This window comes from Schistocerca gregaria, chromosome 7 (genome assembly GCF_023897955.1).
Source record: "Schistocerca gregaria isolate iqSchGreg1 chromosome 7, iqSchGreg1.2, whole genome shotgun sequence".
Classification (NCBI taxonomy): Eukaryota; Metazoa; Arthropoda; class Insecta; order Orthoptera; family Acrididae; genus Schistocerca; species Schistocerca gregaria.
In genome coordinates this window covers 117795867-117817969 of record NC_064926.1, presented here as the reverse complement: position 1 = coordinate 117817969, position 22103 = coordinate 117795867, and the positions used below count along the sequence as shown (strand labels likewise).

At 39.7% G+C, this 22103-nt stretch overlaps 1 protein-coding gene across 2 annotated transcripts in view; it reads left to right on the top strand.

The window, feature by feature from the left end:
• Positions 1-21108, top strand: part of LOC126282140 (ubiquitin-like protein 3) — a 437031-nt gene extending 415923 nt beyond the window's left edge. For both annotated transcript variants that reach the window (XM_049981643.1, XM_049981642.1), the window contains exon 4: positions 19038-21108. In XM_049981643.1, the coding sequence (XP_049837600.1) occupies positions 19038-19102 (65 nt within the window). In that variant the 3' untranslated portion in view covers positions 19103-21108. The remainder of the gene's footprint in view (positions 1-19037) is intronic.
• Positions 21109-22103: the final 995 nt, after the last annotated feature.

Below are 22103 nucleotides of genomic sequence, written 5' to 3'. Positions count from 1 at the left end.
TATCTTTACTTATGAGAATATAACTGTATGTTGTGGCCTTTAGTCTGAAGACTGGCTTGAAGTAGCTCTGCATTACGATCTGTGCAAGCCTCTTCATCTATGCACGTGTACTACAATTTACTTCCATTTGAATATGCTAGTTAAGCTTCTATCTCTTCTTGTCTGAACTGTTTTTGTCCACTTTCCATTGCTGTGTAATGTTACACCCTCAGAAAAGATTTCTTAACACTTACATTATATTTCATATATCTTACAGAAAAAACAGTTTCTGTAAGTTTTGTCTGAGCATCTCTCACAGGACCTATTAATCATCCTCTCAACATATAAATTGTGTTGCATTAAACATGAAGCATTGTAACAACATTTTTGGTTTGAAAGTTAAGCTCAACAAGTTAGCCTTGTATAGATGTGTTACATGTATGAGCTTGTTAATACTACCCATTTTCTGATTTCAACATTGAAAAATTTCAAATTTTTTGTACTGCAGCATGTGTTGCAATAGCTTAGAAAACTAGAATATACTTGGAAATCTGATTATTCGACACAGCTTTTTGCAACATTAAAGAAAGAGGAGGGGAATGTGTTAAGGGGATTGTACAGAATACTGACATATGAAGGATAATGAAGCATGATGAAAGGATTTTGTTATGACTTAATTAAGATGATCACAACATTCTGTGATGTAGGGAATTGTAAAACTGAAATTATTCTGGCCGTATGGGGATTTGGAGCATACTTGTCCCAGATAAGGAACAGTATTTTAACCCCTATGCCATGTTAGAAGTATGAGTCTTAACACATTCTCATTTTACTGTTGCTCTTACACTGAATATTTCATTAACCCAAAATTTTGTACATGTGCCTTAAAAACATGAGAACATATCAGGATTATATACAGGAGTGGAGTCTGCTCTGTCAGACATGTCCAAGAGAACAGACATCGCCCATGTCTATAATTCTATGTGTGCAATGGCTGTTTGATGAAAAAGTTTGTGTAGATTTACAAAAAATGTCCAGACTCCTACACGAATCGGGAATCTGTAAGTAGGATGTTACTGGGTGGGAGTTGTCGCAGTGTAGCGAGCAGGAAGTTGGATGTTTGGATCTGACAGAAAGCATGCCTGGAGAGAAGTGGAGCATCCAGGTTCAAATCCCGGTCCAACACAAATTTTCTACTCTTGCCCCCCCCAAAAAAAAAAGGTTGTGTAATTATATTTTTTTTTTTTTTTTTATTTGCGGGTAAATGTCTGCGGTCCTGGTACACATTTAAACACCCGTCATCACCACCACACCATAGCATGCAGTTAGAGGAGCCAGAACCAAATGGCACAGTCCATTGATGAAACTGAGACCGATTGTGTTGTTTTGTTCCTACTCCTCTGTCAGTCTGCTGTGATACTGCAAACAAACTAAACATGAAACATGTAACTTTATTTTGTCGAGATGATGATTAAAACTTTGATTACCCCTCCTATAAAGTGAATTGTATATTCAGTAACTACACAGTTATGTGTAAAAACAATATTTATTGGTCTCAGTTGTTGTAAAATATTAGAATATAGTGTGATTTAAGGAAATTGTAGAAGATTGAGACTGTTGTGGCCAGATGTGGATATGAGGCCCATTCGTGCCACATAAAGAAATAGGATGGGTAACAACAGACTAACAAAGCAGATCCTCAAATACTTTTGGCAAAATGAGTCAGATTCAAGCTGGGTTAGAAAGATAAAAAAGGGGATGAAAAAACAGATAAGGACAGTTTTACAATAAATGTATTACATATGGAAGGATTTCAAGACCATAAGGAATATAAAACAAGTTGAAAATGGCTCGGAGGGGGGAAAATGTAATTGAATGAATGAATGTATGGATGTATATTGGAGAGAGAGAAGTATAGGGGAGAGATAGAAAGGTAAAATAACAGAATACAAAGAACTGAAATTGGCACATGTTCCTCTGAAGGGCTACACAAGTGAGTGGGAAAATAATTTGTTGAACATGGAGTTAGCTGCAATTACAGAAAGGTATCTGCAGTTAAACAGAGCACAATGAAACACTGCACTGACAGGAAAGTGTAACAGGGAATGTTGCAGTGGCATTGACAAGGTGTAAGTTGCAGAAAGCGCAAACCAGTATTTCAGTAGCTAATTTGGCTCCTGTCTGTAATGTCGCACAGTTTCTCAACACTCTCTTGAAGATCATTCTGCCATTATTTCTGCAAACAGATGTATCTGAGATTTCATCATAACCTATCCTATCAGTGAAAATTAGGGGGGATCTTTGTAATTCGGGTTGAAATTGGATTTCTTGGATACAATTATTCCATTTGTTCGACATTAAAACAGTCTGTTTTCCTTGTCAAACTAAGGTGGTATATTACACACATGACGAAAGACGACCAATCAGTAAAGCCCATCATTGTGTGGCACATAAACACTTGAAACACTGTGGACAAACTACTAGCTTTCGAACTGTCGCAGTTTGTCTGATTTAGTTAGAAATGCTCAGATGCACCCAGCCGCAGCTGTGGTGACACTGACTGATTACGAATGTTTTCTCAGATTGTCCCGCTGTTACATGTGTGTATGCGTCACACATCAGTTACTGATCGGCGAAATGTTGTCTTTCATTATTTTGGTTTATAGTTTCCATCCTGGAATCATGCTTGTAGCTTTATCCTGCCTTTGAAAACATTAAGTAGGCTAATATCTGTTCTGTATAAATTTCACACTATATGTGGTGTAATTGTCAAAGATACAGAGAAACTGAACCCAAAACTTTATAGAAAATTGGCTATTGGCTCGAAGGCTTTTGTTTTTTACCATAAGTAATTTTTTTGTATTACTACAGTTTTAAACTGTGTGACACGTTGCATTCGCCTGCTGGTAGATGCCGTTCTGGCAAGGAAACACAAACTGCATGTAAGGGTGAACGTGGTCCCAAAGGATAGATTCGTACTTCTGTTGATCCCTTATGCTTTCCAGAGTAATAGTATCTCCCTGGGAATACCATGAAAACATTCCCCAAAGGGTAACGCTCCCTCTTCTGGCCTTGACCTTTGTGGCAGTTGTTGCAAGGTCTTTGCTTTCAGACGTTTCACACTAGGCATGCCAATGACCATCTGTCTTGTGGAGCATAACAGGTGATTCTTCTGAAAGGACTACTTGTCACCACTCTACGAACATCCAGTTGTGGTATTAGCATGAAAATTCCAATCTTTGTCACCAATGAACAGTAGTCACCATGTGCACTTGGACCAGGCACCTGCTGTGGAGGCTCCTGTGCAGCAGTGTTCACTGAACAGTTGTCGAGTAAGACACTGTTGGTAGTGCCTTAGTACAGCTGAGGAATCAGCGAAACAGCTGCTCAACATCTGCACAGCTGTTGTTCACCCTGTCGTTTGTGGTCCGTGGGTGCACCACAGTTCCTGCCTCAGTGCTGGTTTTGGATAGTGCCGTGTTGTCGTACGTGCAATGCTTTAGCCACAGCAGTGTGAACAGTTTACAGACGTAGCTGTTTCAGAAATGCTTCAACCCTTGGCCTGAAAGCCAGTGATCATGCCGTTTTGGACATCACATAAATTGTTCAATTTCCACATTACTACAAAGACTGCCATGTTTCCCACATTGTCCTGACACACTTTACATTTCTTCCATGGCTAGTGCTGCCACCTGCTTCTGTTAATGGTTACTACATGTTCATGTCGACAGTAAGCAGTGGTCACATTAATGTGACTAGACAATGTACATATTGATGTGGGGGCATCTAGGTAGATGCATGGCTGATTTATTGTCTTTTTACAAGCAGAATTAAGCTTTCTACATTAAGCAGTGGAAAGAGCTAAATTTCGGCCACAAACAAATGTAACAGGATCACTAATGTTCATGGTTCATATTAATTAGTTTAAGCTGTTGTGTTAGCTGCAGTCTGGTTTTTCATATAGAAGAAAATGTGTTGAATATTTTATTAATATTCGATCCGTCTGGTGCGATGAGTAAAAAACTGAAAATCTAGTGATCCTTGAATGTGCAATAAATTAGTCACAACTGAAGTTATCATTTTCCATCATCACCGCTGAGTAATAGTGATATGAAATGAACCAGTCACTTAGGTTTAGTCATGGGTATCACATACTGCAAGGTTCAATTTGTGGAGATGATATTTGGGAAACATTGTCTGCATGTACCTCTCAGTTATATGCAATCCATGTAGGGTGGGATTCACATGCACCACGATGCACATAGTGTAGGTAAAAAAAGGCAGCCTGTATGAAGAAGGGGGGTCTGAATGGGTATGGGTTATTTCAGCTTACAGAAACTTCAAGAAAGCCATGTAAAATTTTGAGAAAACTTAGCAAAATCCTAGGATGTTTTCTACATACATGCTTCAGTCCCTTGTATACCATTCTGGTTCGGACTGTCTGTAAAGATAAAATTATGCTAATAACAGCTTAGACAGAGCTCATTTCATTACACTATTCTTTATTTACGTATACATTGACATTTACCTGAATGAACCTCATTGTGTAAGTGTACCAGTCTGTCACTGCAATCAATACCTGCACAGTTGTATTGAATAATTTCATGTGTTTGCTCTGGTCACCTGCACAGGTACAAACACGTATGCAGTTTTGCCATCCATGCACTGGATTTGATCTGCATAGGCACAATCACACAGTCAAACTTATTAAGTCTGTGTGAATGTATGTAGTGATCTTTCTGGAGGACACGTATTTGGTAAGAATAGCATGTCCTATTACAAACTAAATGTCTCTTCCCCCACAGATGGTTGGCATCGTGTTCCACTCAGTTCCTGCCACTGGATAAAAATATGGTGCTATAAGCAGTCATAGTGTGAAATATTTTCTGTTTTGACACCAGTATGCTGTTTGTTGGTTGGTGGAGCGTTTTAATTTCTCTTCTAAAGTGATTGTTGGTGTGAAGTATTAAGAAGGTTGAAATTTTCCATACAAAACGCAGTTGCTGTTGCGGGGAAACACTGTTCACTGCTGGTAAAGTTGTTTTATCAGAATAGCAACACTGTATTGCAGGAATATCACTGACAGAAAAATGAGGAAGAGGCTTCCATGTCACTAAGTGGACCAAAGAATATGATCAATAAACTTGTAAAAATAAGTGAATTAGGTGGTGCAGCAGGGGGAGGGAGGTTGTCAACTTCAGTGTCAGCTGTTAAAGAAGTTGCTGTAGCTATAGCTGATCATGCCTCAAACCCTCAGGTAGTGCTTGAGCTGTGTCATGGGAATTCTCTCCCCTCTGGCCAACCGTTAAAAAGATTTTGTGCCAGATTTTACACTAAAAGATTCAGAATGTGCACCAAATAAAGCCCCAAGGTAGGCTACAATGCTGTGACTTAGCCTTAATTTTTTGGCAAGCATGGAAATATTTGGTACGTGGCAGTGGAGTATTCTTTGGGTGGACGATGCACATTTTACTCTTCACAGTGCCGTGAATGCACAGAACTGTTGCATAGGGGTTTCTTCTGTGCCATATGTCATACAGGAATGTCCACTGCACTCAGCCACTCAGCTTATGTGGTTATGCGGTGTGGTTTCACAAGCTCCACTTTTCTCTAGCAGATGACACTTCGTGGGACTGTTAGGTGTATAGTGACATGTGTACGGGATTGCAGCTTTTTAAGAATGCAACTGTGTCCCAACTGCTATTTTCGTGCAAGATGGGTTGACACTACATATCATTTGCAGGTGAAAGATGTTCTTCGAGGAACCTTCGGTAATGGCTGCTTATCTCTGGACAGTTTCAGCATGTGTGGCTTTTTAGATCTACAACCTAAATCCATGTGGCTTCTGGTTCTGGGGATATCTGAAAGGTCATGTCTGTCAGGGATGTATTTGAACTCTCCCTGGTCTGAAGTATAGCATATGTCAACATCCTGCTCTGATTACACTGGATAAGCTGTGAGCAACTGTTGATCGTGCTTTGTTACGGACACCGTGGTGCTTAGTTGGGAGACTGTATCGAATACATCTTGTAACTTGTGACCATATTCTAATAAACGTGCCAGAGCCACTGTTGTCCTGTGTTTAATCATTCCTTCCCTTTTCCTGCAATCACGCCACATTCTGACTCTTTACAGTGCCATATTTTCACCTGGTGGCTGAAAGTGGAACTATTATTGCACTTCACAAGTCCACCAATTAATGAACACACTGATGATATTTCAGCACCCTGTGATGTATACAGCCCTCACTGCAGCACTCTAAACACTGCCAGTTTAATTATAACCACACGGCAGCTGGATTGAACTGATTTGTCTTGCATTTTCACCAGTAGCTTTTGTTATGCTTCAGAGATATTAGTAATGCAGAAAAGAAAAATATTGGTAGAAGTGACTGCTTTATTTTGAATACAATGGAATAAAACATCCAGATTCATAATAATGAATTTTGTATATATCTGGCTGGGTGTTTCATAGGTTACAATTTAGATTTTGTATTTGGAAGAGTATGTAGTTGTTGGAAGGGTATGGAAAAATCTGAAGATCTTAATTGAATCTAAAGTAACAGAAAAATGTTAGTTTTATTTTGGAGAGAAGGAAAAATAAATTAAGAACAATGAAACACATCCCTATATGTAACCAGAATTTAGTCATTCCAATAATTTTAAAAGAAAGCATTTTACTATCATTATTACACACAGGGAGGAAAAGAAATTGGGGAAAACAATTTTTCTCTGTTTTTTTAAAAAGAAGTGTTACGCACCAGATATTTGTTTGGATGTAAAAAGCTAATGTCCTCATCCTGAAGGAGAGTTTATACATTGCAGTGCGCTACCAGGTGCATCCGCCCTGATAGCTGGATGGTCCGTGTGACGGACTGCCGTCTATAGGGGCCCGGGTTTGATTCCCGGCTGGGTCGTGGATTTTCTTCGCTCAGGGACTGGGTGTTGTGTTGTGTTTATCATAATTTCATCCACATCTGGCATGCAGGTCGCCCAGTGTGGCACCGAATGTAATAAGACCTGCACCAAGGCGGCTGGACCTGCCCCGTAAGGGCCCTCCCGGCCAATGATGTCAAACGCTCATTTCCATTTACTACCAGGTGCACTGCTGTTGCTGCTTCAGGCACACCCTCACCTTATTCTGATCTTAAGACTAACTTTTCCGATTTGACATGGATCTTGTATTGTTGCCCAACTCAGCATTTTGCAACTTGACAACTTGTTGGCAGAGGTGAAGGAAGAGCTAAGTGACATGAAAAAATAGCAGGTTCAGTTTGCTTGAACCCTAGACTTTTGTATTTGCAGTCTTTTTAAACATAATATATTTCCTTATTACAAACCCGGTAGTATTCTCAGAGGAAGAGTTGATCTATGTGGAATGTTACGTGTGCCATGCCACCTAGTGTGAAAGTCCACTCACTCTTACTCATTCAATGAGCTTGATAATTTTTTCACTTGTATGCCACTAGCTGTTCAGCATAAGTTACTTGGTAACTCTGCATCTGTCGTTCAACTTTGTTACAGTCAAATGACCCTCCGCACCTTTTACACCAGTGGGCCTCAGAATAGCTCATCACCTCTTATCATAATACTGAAATAACCAAAGTGAATTCAGTACTTCCTTTCTGGCCAACTGGATCCACAGACCAGCTCTACTCTCTTTATATATTTGTTCCTGTATATTCCTGAGAAAGATAGTGTTGTAGTGTTGCGTACTGAAAGAGAGTTTGTTGTAATATTGTTGTACATTAATTTATTTTGGACCTATATGTAAAATAAAGGAAAGGCAACCACTCATATGCAACTGATGGATGTGTTGCACATAGAAAACACTCAGCAGACTATGTTACTGACACTAGCTTTTGAGTTCATGATCTTTAGCAAAAGTGCACACACATCTAACCCAAAGTGTCACCTGTGGTCGTGGGGAGAGTGAATGTCGATTATCAGTTGCTGAGGGCAGTTACCTGGGTAGATGGAGGCAGGAAGGCAGTAGGCAGGATGCATGAGACAAGGAGTGGCTTGTGGGATAGTGTGAGTCATGTCTTTCGAAAGATGAATCAGCGGCTGTGTAACAAGTTGTAAAAGGGTAGAGCATACAAGTATAAGAGGTAAAGGGAAGGAGGGGGATGGAAGAATAGGGGGAAAGGAGATGAAAGGGGAAGGGAGAGAGAAAGAGAATGTGCTCGAATGGCCCGGGGGGGGGGGGGGGGGGGGGGGATGGATAAGAAAAGACACTACATGATCTGGACAATGAGGGAGTGGTGGGGACAGAAGAGAGAAGGAAAAAGATACGGTGGGTCAGTGGGAAACATGTTAGCGCAGTATTAGTGCAGAAACTTGCGAGAGTGTAGGATATGCTGACAGTTTGGGAGTGGTCATTTGTGTGAGTAGATAGACAACTGGTTACTCATCATGCCCATGCAGAATGCTGCACAGTAGTAACATGGCTGCCTACACATCACCCTGTCTTCCACTTCTTTCTGAGGGTAGAATACAGTAGGAAGTAGTGGATGGGTGTTACGGACAAGTCTTGCATCTGAGTTGATCACAAGAGAATGACGCATACCAGCACATTCTGTAGGTCACCTGTGTGTGGCGGAACATTACTTTGAATTATGTGAGTAGGTAAAATACATCTTACCTCAGGACAAGACAAGAGGTAGTCGAAGTCCTGTTGAAGGAAGTGGTTGAGCTTTCCAAGACCAGAGTAATGCTGGGTAATTAGCAGAGTGCTGTTCGGTGGCTGGTAAACAGGGTTTCTGGTGTCAGTGGAGATGTCGCAGGATATCTATTTGATTCAATTCCAGTGATGCTCAACTTTACTGGCAGCCAGCCTAACATTTTGACCACAAATTTTTGCCTTCTTAACCATTTGTTACCTATTTTTCTGTCACTCCTATTGTCTCTCAAGCATTCAACCATTCTATCCCCGACAATTCTGAAAACTCTTTTTTTGCCCTAGCAAGATTCCAATCACACATCTTCTTTCTGAAATCTTGCTAGGCACATGGTATGTCACCTAGTGGGCTGTGCTCATCCTATCTCAAGAACCTTCACCTTTTCCAATTCCATCACTCTCTTGCTTTCACCAGTGTGGTCGTTCTAAACTCAAACCTTAATTGCCAGCTTCTATACTCATTTTGCAAAATCATTTTATCTTGTGACCACAACTTACTTATTGTTATCTTTGTGGTAGAAACCCTTGCCCTTAAACAGCTGGAACAGCATTCCCAGTACCATCTGAGGAAGCTATCCCAGCTCCTCTCTCCTATGCCTTCATGGCATTACCTATAGCCAAGAAGAGCTGCCACATTGATGTGTCCCCCACCCCCTTTCTGACAATTCCTTATAGGTCCCCCATAATGCCTTGCTGACTTATTCCTCCATCCATGAAACACACTGCTCCAGAATACCCATCCCGTAACACTGTTGTCAACATTTCTGATAAAAGTCTGACCCCTGCAGAAGTCTCAGTGCTTTCTAAAGACCTCATGTTAAGCCCAAAACACAAGTTCATCCCTGCTAGACTTCCAAAGGACCTCCTTTCATTTACTCATTCTCTATAGAGGAAACATTTCTTTGCCATACACCCTCTGACAACAGCCAATCAAAACCCTTAGAACTTCAACCCAGTCATTGACTGGGAGCAGTCTTTCAAAAATTCCTCACTTCTAAGTTGGCAGCATCCTCTCCAATTAGGCCAACATTGCTTCTATGGAACACACATCTAATTTGTAACTGGAAAACTAGTCCAGGCCTTATCATTCTTTCTGCATGCAAAGATTCCACCAAAGCAGTAATGAATCATAATGACTATGTGGTCTCCACCAAATTTCCTACACATCCCAACCCAGAAGTTCAACAGGACCTCCAAGAGCTCTTCAATGTTTTAGGTCCATTCTGAGCTGCTCAATGCTTTAGGTCCATTTCAAAACAGGACACCTGAATCCCTCTCCTTCATCTCACCAGCAGCCCCCCTGCATTCCTACCATTTACCTAATCCCCAAACTCTACAAACCCAACACCAAGTCTCTCTACTGGTTGTCCTATTGTGGCTGGGTACAATACTCCCACAGCACGAACCTGTGCCTTTATTGAGCAACACCTCCAAACTATTGTCCATCACCTCCTATCCTACATTCAAGACACTGCTCAGTCCCTTCACCATCTTTCAGCAATTCTGGTCTGTTACTGCCAGATTCCTTTACTGCCAGACTCCTTGTTAGTCACTGTGGATGTGACGTTCTTGTTCACCAACCTCCCCCATGGCTTGGCCTTATGGCCATGGAACACTACCTCTCCCAGTTTCTTCCCAGTAGCAAACATACCACCTGTTTCCTAATCCTGGTTACCAATCACATCGTGACTCACAGTTATTTAACTGTTAAAGGCTAAATCTGTAAACAAATCTGTGGTATTGCCAAGGGTACTCACGTGGCACCATTCTATGTCAATTTATTTATGGACCATGTGGAGGAATCCTTGCTATTCTGTCAACACCTAAAACCCCTTGTCTGCTTCAAATTCATTTATGACTAGTTCATTATCTGGCAGGGACAACATTTGTTCTTTCCTACATAACCTCAACACCTACTGCCAAACACACTTCACCTGGTCCTTCTCAGCTCAATGGGCCACTTTACTAAATTTTGATCTCCATCAGTCAGATGGCTCCATAAATACATTTCTTTATATCAAATGCATCAGCAAGCAACAGTACCTCCACAAGTATTTGCCTCATAGCATCACCACCCGTGAATGTCGTATCTGTAGTAGAACCTTAACAGAGACTTTATTGACAAACAGTATCCTATCCAATTCATCCACTAATGGATCTGCTATGCCAGCTCCTCCTCTGACACCAGTAAATGTATTTACTGGCCACCAACCAGCACGCCCACCATCCTATCACATCCTTCACCAGGGCTTTGACTAGTTCTCATCATGCCCTGAGATGAGAGCCCACATCACCCAAAGCTGTGTTCCACTGCCTACCCGACCTACAGAATGTCGTTGTCCATCCCTACTCCAATCCTGCTCTCAACCTTGCATGCCTTGTAGCCAACTCAGACACAATACTTATCCTGTACACCCTCCCATCACCTCCTACTACAGTCCAGTCACAAGCATTACGCTATAACAGGCATGGCCATATGTGAATGTAGTCACGAAATATATAGTTGTGCTGCAGTTACTGTCCAGCATTCTATGTGGGTATGACAAATAATCAGCTGTCTACTCACGTGAAAGCCCAACACTAATCTGTGGGGAACCAGATAGTTGCCAAACATGCTATGCATCACAACACAAATTACTTCAGCAGCTACTTCATTACACAAGCCACTTGGATACTGCCTTGCAGCACTAGTTTTTCTGAAATATGTAGGTGGGAATTCTCTCTCCAGCATATCCTGCATTCTCACAATTCTCCTGCCTCAAACCTCCACAAACAGTTTGCCATTGCCTCACTTTACCAAGACCTTCTGTCTTCGGTCCCCACTACTCGTTTCCCATCAAGATCATGTACTGCCTTCTCTTAAAACTCCCCTCCTTCCTGCCCCTCCCCCCTCCCTGCCCCATGTGAGTGTTCTGCCCCTCTGCCCCCCATCCTTCTCCCTGTCTCTTTTCTGTCCATCTCTCCCTTCATGCCCACCCTCATTGCCTTTGTTCCCCTTCTTCCCTCCCTCTCTCTTTCTCTTATGTACTCTAGCATGTGAATGCATTACAGCTTGTTGTACAGCCATTGATTCATCTTTTGAAACACCTGTCCTCACACCATTCTGTTACCCCTCCTTGCCTCGGGCATCCTTCCCTAACTCCTACCCACCTCCATCTATCCAGGCAGCTGCCCTCAGTAATTGATAATTAACAGTAAGTCTCACTGCGAGTGCAGTTGTGAGTGTTTGGGTGTCTGCATTGTGTGTGTGTGCGTATCTGTGTGTGTGTGTGTGCGTATCTGTGTGTGTGTGTGTGTGTGCGTATCTGTGTGTGTGTGTGTGTGTGCGTATCTGTGTGTGTGTGTGTGTGCGTATCTGTGTGTGTGTGTGTGCGTATCTGTGTGTGTGTGTGTGTGCGTATCTGTGTGTGTGTGTGTGTGTGCGTATCTGTGTGTGTGTGTGTGTGTGCGTATCTGTGTGTGTGTGTGTGCGTATCTGTGTGTGTGTGTGTGTGTGCGTATCTGTGTGTGTGTGTGTGCGTATCTGTGTGTGTGTGTGTGCGTATCTGTGTGTGTGTGTGTGCGTATCTGTGTGTGTGTGTGTGCGTATCTGTGTGTGTGTGTGCGTATCTGTGTGTGTGTGTGCGTATCTGTGTGTGTGTGTGCGTATCTGTGTGTGTGTGTGTGCGTATCTGTGTGTGTGTGTGCGTGTGTGTGTGTGTGTGTGTGTGTGTGTGTGTGTGTGTGTGTGTGTGTGTGCGTATCTGTGTGTGTGTGTGTGCGTATCTGTGTGTGTGTGTGTGTGTGCGTATCTGTGTGTGTGTGTGTGTGTGTATCTGTGTGTGTGTGTGTGTGCGTATCTGTGTGTGTGTGTGTGTGTGCGTATCTGTGTGTGTGTGTGTGCGTATCTGTGTGTGTGTGTGTGTGTGTGTGTGTGTGTGTGTGTGTGCGTATCTGTGTGTGTGTGTGCGTATCCGTGTGTGTGCGTGTTTGCCAGAGGAAGCTCATGAGCTGCTGAGTGTTTCCATGCACAATGCATCAATCAGCTATAGGTGAGTGGTTGCCTTTCCTTTCCTTTACGAATTATTCCACCTAGTTATTTCCATTGTTGCTACCTGTATTTCCACAGCAATACCCCCTTTCAGGCATGTTATACATCTGAAATTTGCCGTCCATATTTCGGGAAGGGTTGAACTACTATTTGGGCACTAATCTTGATCACAATTTGATTTGGTCAACAAATACTTGAGTGTAACAATTTCTAGGAACATGAAATGGGATGACAACATATGCTCAGTTTCAGGTGGAAGTCTTTGATTCATTGGCAGGATAAAGATGCAGTCATTCTACAAATGAGACTGCTCACTAAACGAATGCGAATGTGTAATATTAATCAAATATGAGATCCACACCAAGTGCAACTAATGGGGTACACATTCAAAGACAGGAAGCATGAATGGTCACAGGTTTCTTTGACCTCTGAATTGGCAGATGCTGGAAGACATGTGCTATTAGTCCCTTGAAAGTGTACTTACAAAATTTTGAAGACCATTATTAATGTAGTAAAAATGATCAGGTTTATGCATTTTGTTCCCTTAGGCACTGTGAGGACAGGGTTAAAGTAATTATGTGAACACACTGGAATTTTAGTAGTCATCTTTCATACATGACTGAAATGGGAAGAAATCCTAATATGTAATGTAAGGGAAGTAGCTTCCCATGCATATCACAGTGGCTTACAGAATCTGTATGTAGATGTAGACTAAGAAGGTATGGATCACCAAGTTGAAAGCCTTTGTGAGGCCATAGAAGATTTCTGCTACTTATCATCCCTTCTCAAACTATTATTCACCAGATATTCCAAGTCCTATGCCACCCTGGGAGAATTGCTGTATAATCAGTAAACCTCACAGTTTTTATGGGACCTCGCTGAAGTTGATTCCCTTTCAGATTTGTCGTTTCCTTCACTGCTTGTTCAGTGTATAAATTGAATGACAAGGGAGATACGCTGTAACTCTGCTCCACTGCCTTCTCAGTTGCTGTTGCTGCCTTCAGATCTTTTAGCTGCTCTGGCTTATCTACAAATTGTAGAGAACCTCTCATTCCTTGTATTTTTATTGCTGCCACTTCGTAATTTCAAAGAACATGTTGCAGTCAAAATTGTCAGACACTTACTATAAATCTACAAATGCTGTAAGTATAGGTATTTCTTCCAAGACGTCAACTTCTACCAGTTGCTCCACCTGTCTTCAGTTGATGTAAGTTAGTATTTACAACTGGGATTAATGAAACTAATGTTGGTTCTCTGAAGGATATTAATGATTCTTAAGGAGTGCTGTCTACACCAGGTACCACGTTCAGACTTTAGTGGATTATCCAACTCTTCTAACAATATCTTATCGCATTGTCATCCATTTCTTCTCCTCTTTCCATAAGATTGTCATCAAATTTTTTCGCTTTTATACATGGTGAACCCAATCTCTGCTGACAGTATTTGAGAGTTTGTCGGGCATATTTTCTGAGTATTCTACTGGTGGGGATTTGTGGTCTCAAATGGCTTTTGACAGAGTAGTTGTGTTTTGTTTATCATTAATTTTTTTAGCCTGTATTACTTTTTGGAATGTAAGTTCTGCTGACAGACTAATCTGTAGCATAACCCAAGGTATTAATCAGGTTAAAAGGTGACAGTTCAGTTATGAGCGACAGTTCAGTTATGAGCGACAGTTAATGACTCGTGGTACTCCCTATTGACAAGGGTAATGCTGAATTTACTCTTTGTTTGAGCTCGCACCCAGTACTGCTCGGTTACATCTTGGATGTTTTCTTCCGGGAGTATTGGTCATATGTCAACAGTTGTACAAGGTAGAACATATATGTTTACTGATAAGAAGCCAGGTGATATGCATCTCAACGTAAGTGTATGTGGAGTGCTACTGAAAGGCAGTATGATGGTGACTGTGTTGCAGTAGCTTCCCATATGACAGTTGATGCATTGTTCTCTACATTCTTACAGCTGCCTATGTTTGCTTCAAAGGTTTGTTTAATTTTCCTATAAGCATCAGAACCATTCATGCGTGCTTCGTATGTGGCCCCTTCCCCCTACTTAAGGGATCTGTCTCTCATCTCTAATATTGTCCAACTGATCCTTCTATCTATCTGAGTGGGGAACTATTACATAGAAAAACTAGGGTAGTTTTTGTAGTTGTTTGTGTGTTTTGTTGCGAGTACTCTTGGTGGCAGGTAGAACCCAGCCATTGGGTTTCATAAGTAAGGTTTCTTTTGATATGACTATTTCTGCTGGATGTTGCCTCTTTGCTTAGTTTCTCCTTTGCTGCCTTCATTATTTTGTCTCTCAAAGCTACCTGTTCCACTTCTGATCTGTTTATTTCCTCTTTTCTTTATCATATCATGCTCTCTTTGACATTCTCAATGATGTGATGTATCAATATATCCAGGTACCTTCTTCTTGATTTTCTACATTGTTTTGCACTTTCGTTTTTGTCTGCAATTCAGAACCAATAAATTGTAGTCATAGTTTGCATCTGCTCCTGGGAATGTTTTGCCATTTAGAATCTGTTTTGTAAATCTCTATTTTACAATTATGGCAGAACTTTTAGGAAACATCCCTCACTTATAGAGGAAGAAAATATGTTACATGGACATGCATCTGGAAATACTTTATTTCCACGTTAGACCTCAGTCTCTACAACTCTTCAACACGTTAATCATCGGAAAGACATAAGAAAAGACCATATCAGCACAATAGGAAACACTTTCCTATATAAAATGTTCAAAAACCCTTCCATTAACGAGGATACGTGCATCAACCCGTCACCCCATAGAATCCCCGATGCCCTGGTGTATCCCTGGAGAACTGCATATTGTTGACGGCCTTCCACAGTACTGAATGTAGATTCTGCTCATTTTGTACTGAAGATCTGAGCCCAAGAACTTTCAAATGTCTCCACAAATAAAGGTTTAGTGAGTTTAGTTCAACAGAGCATAGAGGCCAAAGAATTGGTCTACCTCTACCTCTCCAAATGCCATGGAATCTGTCATTTAGAAGCGTATGAACACTAACTCTGAAATGAGGAGGTAGTCCACCATGCATGAAGCACACATTTTATCGCATTTGTAAAGACCTGTGTTCAAACAGAATGGGCAATATATTCCGTAAGAAGGCACAGTGAGTTTCTGCATGTAATCTGGGTGGGAGAGCATGAGGCCCTGACAGACAATTACCAAGAATGCTGGACCAAATGTTGACTGAAAATATAAAATATTTGTTCATGACATGATTGCACAATTTCGTAAGGATTTTCGGCAGCCCACACGTTTATTGTGAAATTTTAAAATATCATTGAAATGTAGCATCATCCTTCATGAACACCATGTTTAAACTAAGATAGGATTGATACATTGTTGAATGAACCATACACCAAATTATACCTGTGTAGGAAAAGCAGTTGTTGACAGTGCCTGCACACACTGTACTTGGTACGGATACAGCAAGTTCTTGTGTAGCGCTTCCCAGAAAGTCATGTGGTTAGCTTTGCTTGTTGCAGCTAATTGTTTTATGTTGACACTAGGGTTGTCTTGAACTGCACAAAGAAGTTCCTCCTCCACTGAGCTACCCTCCGCCTTCTAGGCCTCTCCCAGGGTGAGTAGCAGGTCTAAACATCCCAGGCTTGCTAAAGCAATGATCAATAATTGCTTGAAGATTCATCCTGTCGGTGCACTGTCGTTCTGGAAATATCTCCTGATGCAAATATTTATCACCATGGTCATTACCAAGAAAAGTAGAAAATAAGCTTTAACAAGGAAATAAAGCATTTCTAGACCTCTGTCCATGTAGGGCTTTTAATTTTTCTTTATGCGAGTAATGTTTCCTGAACATATGGCTATAGTGTTTTGTTACACTGTTTATAATACATCTGAGAAATTCCTGTGCCTCCACATGTTTCCACATGTACATTCCTCTTTCATGATTCTCAGATCAAGTGTTTGTGATGGCTGAGCTGTGGTCTGTGCAAAATTCTTCAGAGGCTTCCACATTAGTTACATCCTCTAGTCAGTCCATATTCTCAGTCTTATTCCGTTGTCAAAGTCCAGCCACACATTACAGTTACATTGTAGTCTCTCTCACATAATGAATAATTTCTTTTATTTGAATGCACGTTTTTTTAAAACTAATTGTGATCTAAGCTACTAGGCATGTACTCTTGTATTACTGTGGTGGAGTTGGCTCTATTTCAGCAGTGGTGATCCGTTTGGTTTGCAGACCTTAGTCACTCACCTGAATTCCTGTTGTCTTATTCACTTTCAGACTTATTCCAGCATTACCTGTTCTTAATTTTGTGTCGAGAACCCTGTTATCACCAGAACAGAAATCTCGTTCTTCAGTGCACCTTGTTTTACTATTCCCATTATGTCTAACTTCACCCCCTATTATTTTCCTCTCCTTCTTTCTATGCTGTCAACAACACAAAATTTTCAGTATCGTATCAAACATATCCCCCTCCTCCTTGCACACATGACAGACATTAAAGCAGTGATGTGTCTTGTGCGTCTCAGTAACAAACTGTATGTGCAACTATTTCCGAGTGGTATCTGTGAAGAGGATAGACTAATATAAGGATCCTGAATAGGTGTAGAAGTCTTTTCAGCACTGGCAAAGGCAACTGTCAGAAGGATTGCATGATGTAACCTTATAACAGTTGTCAGCACAACTATGCCATATTGCTATTGAGATATGTGTGAGAACGTAGGGGGAACCACAGGCATCTTGTTTACTCAGGACATCTGTCTCTTCTGTGTGGCTTTATGATGATGGCAATCATTGCCTGCTAATTACAATGGCTGAATTTATCTATGTGAAAGGCATAATGTTCATTGTCATTCAGAGAAGTTTGCAGAATGTTAATTGCGACAACGGTAGACTTGAGAGATGTAGGTCAAGACCCATGGCACTGTGGAGAAACTAGACATGGAGGGTGCTATTTCCTTTTGCAATCTAGAGCATCAGCTAAGACAGAGTAGGAGCTCCCAGCAGTTGAGTCAATTGGGTGGCATTATTTATTGAAAGTCTTTGTTAATAAGTAATTTGGATACGTGTTTTTGACTGAGAAGGAAGCCTAATGTGTGGTGTGATACTAATAACTCCATCATGCACTTCACAGTGATTTGCAGAGTATATTTGTATGTGTGAATGCTTGTATATGTATATGTAGATGTAGATAGTACAGGAAAGTTTGAGCAACATTTTGAGAAGGAAGAGATAATCATCTATGGGGCATAATGCTAAGTGAAGTAATTTGAATTTACTGCTTTGAATGTGGACTGAGTGTAATGTATGGGATGGTATTGCTGAAAATTCATCAAGAAATAAGAAGCTGTGGTGTTGGTGTGAGAGAGTATCATAGATTTGTTTGGCTGACTCGATGTGTGTAATTCTTCTTTTGTATGACACTGCAATATTTCTTGCTGAACAGAAAAAAAAATACGAAATCAGGTTGTGCTTTTCTCACTTCCATTGTTTGGCCCATCTTCACTCTGCATAATGCTCTGGGGATTTTGGTCAGAGAAAGGTAGCAAATTATTGGTTGAGAAAGTAGGACAAGATTACTAATGCTGTGAGGGTACATGGTTTAGTTCCAGTAGTGGCCAAAAACTCCTGAAATTGATGGTGATTAGGCTGAGGTACAATACATTTTAAACCATCTGTCTCTCTTTAGTGTAAATCAGTTGTTTCCAAGTAAAATAAAGAAATTAAAAAATTATACCTTGCTCAATCACAATATCCAACCAGCTACTCTCACAGTACCAGTACCATCTTGTGTAACCTGCTAAGTTTTTTTTTGTTATTTGTAATACACCTGTCACTGTCAACTTCTTATCCATTTTTTTGGTGTGCCATCATTTTATCTTTCCTCATGGATAATCTCTTATTGGTGCACATATTTAAGCAAACTCTCTCACCATTATTATATTAAACTGTCAGCATGTGCTGAATTGTGTGCATAAGTTCGGTCTTGCCACACACTTTTTTACTAGCGAAATATGTGATGTAGAATGTGACATTAAGTTTAGTATTTGTGTTGAGGAATGTGAGAAGCTTACAAAGAACATCTAGGAAAATTTTGAAGAAGTTAACTATTTGCTAATGCAAGAAGTCAAAAGAAACACTTTTCACATCCTTCTGAGAGTCTATTGGACACACCTTTCAAGAACCCAGGTGTCTGGAATGTCACAATATTAATTATGACCTTTTTCATATAATGAACAACTGATTAAAGTGTTACGGTACAGTCACTATTATTTATGTTTCAACTTGTATTTATTTGCAGCCTTTGCATTTACATGAGTTTGTATTCTTATATTATTGTTTTAATTATTGACAGATCAACGCCAGAAGAGTAAGGGTGGTGGAAGCAGTTGCTGTTCGGCATCGTGTTGCATACTCTAATGTATTGCAAGATAACATTGTGATGACTTTACCAAGGATTGGTGCATTGACAGTTTAGGACAGAAATGCCTACGTACATAGTCAGGCACCTCAAGTATTACTATTGACTTAAACAAGCAAAGCATCTCCCCCTGACAGAAGATAAAGATCTTGTGAGATTTCATATTGTTGTGATATTCAAGTAGCATAACAGAAAATTTTAAATATGAAGACGAGAGTTTTTTTAGTGGGAGGATATGTGATAGTGGAGACTGATTGCCCATCGCAGTGAAATGTACAGTGAAAGAAATTAAGTTTCTGTGTTACTTTATTTTTGTATTAAAATTCTAATATTAATCTTCTCAATTCCTATTCTTTTATGTACCATAAATATTATGGTATAATTTTACTCATCAGATGTATGTTATACAGATTACCTATGTTACAGGACTTATATGTAGAAGGAATGTGATTTTCTTTCATTCTAAGAAGAAAATTCTTTGCACTACATAGTTTCCTACTCATTGTTAGAATAACTCAACAGAAACTGCTGGTAATTGTGCAGAGAGCATCTTATTACCAGCAAGTGACTTTGAGTGTCAGACATTTACATTTTATCATGTGCTGTTGATGTGAATATGGATACGATACTGCTGAATTTCTTCATGAATATGACCGGTGTAGCGTAGCTTCTAATAAGAATCTGTAGCTGTCAGAAGAATAATGGCACACAAATTCCTTATGTTGATTCCTGCTTTGTTTAACTACTGATTTAAATTTGTATAAAAGGATCAGTATTTTAATGGTATTGGAAGAAAACTTTTCTCATCATTCCTAAATGCAGAAGATATATTTTCTGCTGATATTTTTGTTTTGCTTCCAGAGAAATGACATAAGTACCATTTGTTATACTAAGATTTATTTGTATTTAGGAAATTGTGTAGGAAATATCATTACCCATAATGCATGTTAACATCCCAAATCCTTCTTGTGGTTACCTGGGCGCAGAAGTGAGAAGCAAGAATGTTACTCTGATAAGCTAAAGAAAAAGAAGCATATTGTGTAATGAGGGGAGAAAGGAAGAAAAAAATGTGTCCCACAATTTCCATTTGAAATGCACTTCAAATAAATATATCGAACTTATTGGAAATATTTATGCATTAACCTGTATATTATAAAACATGGTTAATTAAGTGTGACAGTAATTTTATGTAGTTTATACTTTTGTTGAATGAAAATACTTTTAAAATGAATATAAATTTCAGTACCTTTTGAAGGTAATGCAACTAGTGGCCTATGTTACAAAAAAAGTTTGTTTAAATCATTGTTAACATTATCCGTCATAATTCACATAGATATTCTGTTACATGGAGAATTGGTCCATGAGTATATTAAAAAAAAAAAAAGAAACCAGTTCGTAAATATAAGAGAGTGGATATATCATATATATATATATATAAAGAAACACAGATATATTATCAGTTAAAGTTGTATCTTTATCTGCATGATATTTCCTCTTACTATATTAAATTGTAATTTTTCTATAGAATTCATAATACAGAGTTTATTTTGTTGGGCTGTAGCGGCTTCAGCTTATGTACGGGTACCCAAGATACCACACTTTCTTTCTTGCTATTTGTGTATTGGAAATTTAATTGCATTTTGGATTTGTAATTGCCCAGTACTCTTCGCTCTTGTCATTAAGTGAAAAAGCCATAATACAGACACCAAGAAAAGATATTTGGGAGATATAAAGCATGAGTAATTTAAAAGCTTCTGCATTAATAGTTGAGGCTGTGTGTACAATTTCCTCATGCTTTTTGTATGTTTATGCTATATAGCAACGAAGCAGCACATTACTACAAACATCTTTGTTTCATATGATGTATGTTGTACTCTAGTTTCTATTGTAAATATAGTAACTAATGTATTTTTTGTTACATTACGACATATAACTCCTCAGTGAGGGGATTTTATTCTGCAGAGATGGAGTAGTATTATAGAATAAAGTTGAGATCACAAACACATTCCTTGGCTCAATGTTATTTTACCCTGCTTAATGACATATTAAGAAACTGCAATTTCACCAGGCAAGTATGGAACAGCTGCAAATGTGGGCATCATTGCGGTACTACCTGTAACCAGAAGTATACTCTGCAGCACACTGGTTGGGATCAAATGCTTGTGGGCAAATGAAGATTATACGGCAGTTGAACTGAGTACACAGCACGGCAAGAACTAGATACTGCCTGTTAATGGAGTGTACTTGTCACTGTACGTGCTCAATAGAAGAAGTTCAGACTAATGTTGAAAAAATGGTTCTTGCTTTCATTTACAAGTGATAACCTATTTTATTCAACTCCAAAGCTGTTAGAAGATGCAGAATTCCTTTCAGCATGGGATCAGGAAACTGGGATATTTTGACTTTTGTTTCTTCTTTCTAATACCTGTGAAGTAGATATTGATGAATAGATTGATGAACACAGAAGTGTGGATTTCCTCTATGAAAGTGTCTTTCAAATAAATGAAATTTATTCATGGCTGTGCTAGTCTTATTACAGATATTAAAGATTAGTAGATATTTCGTTTATAACAATATATTTAAATGTCACTACTTTAGTGAGGCTGTGCCTCTCTGTTGTTCCTATAAACATTCAGATTTCCTGCCAAATCGCAAAGAACATGTAAAGAACCTTGCTTTGGATAGCCACCAGAACTGCTTTACTGTAATACAAAAAAAAGCTTAGAAACAAAATAGATTAGAGAAACAATTTATGTCCCTTTGATTGATGTTCAAAATCGTGCACAGCAGATGAGTTGCTGATTCAGAATGCACATTCCCTTTCTTGGTAATTGAATGATTCTGTATTGAAATATTTGTGAGACTGAAAAGTTGTTGTAATTTTTTTACACTTTCAGGCATAGAGGATTGAAAACTGTTGGACCACACAACCACAAATTGCATGGTCTGCGTAATCCATCAGACTCTCTAGTATTCTTTAAAATTGTGAGTTAAACACTG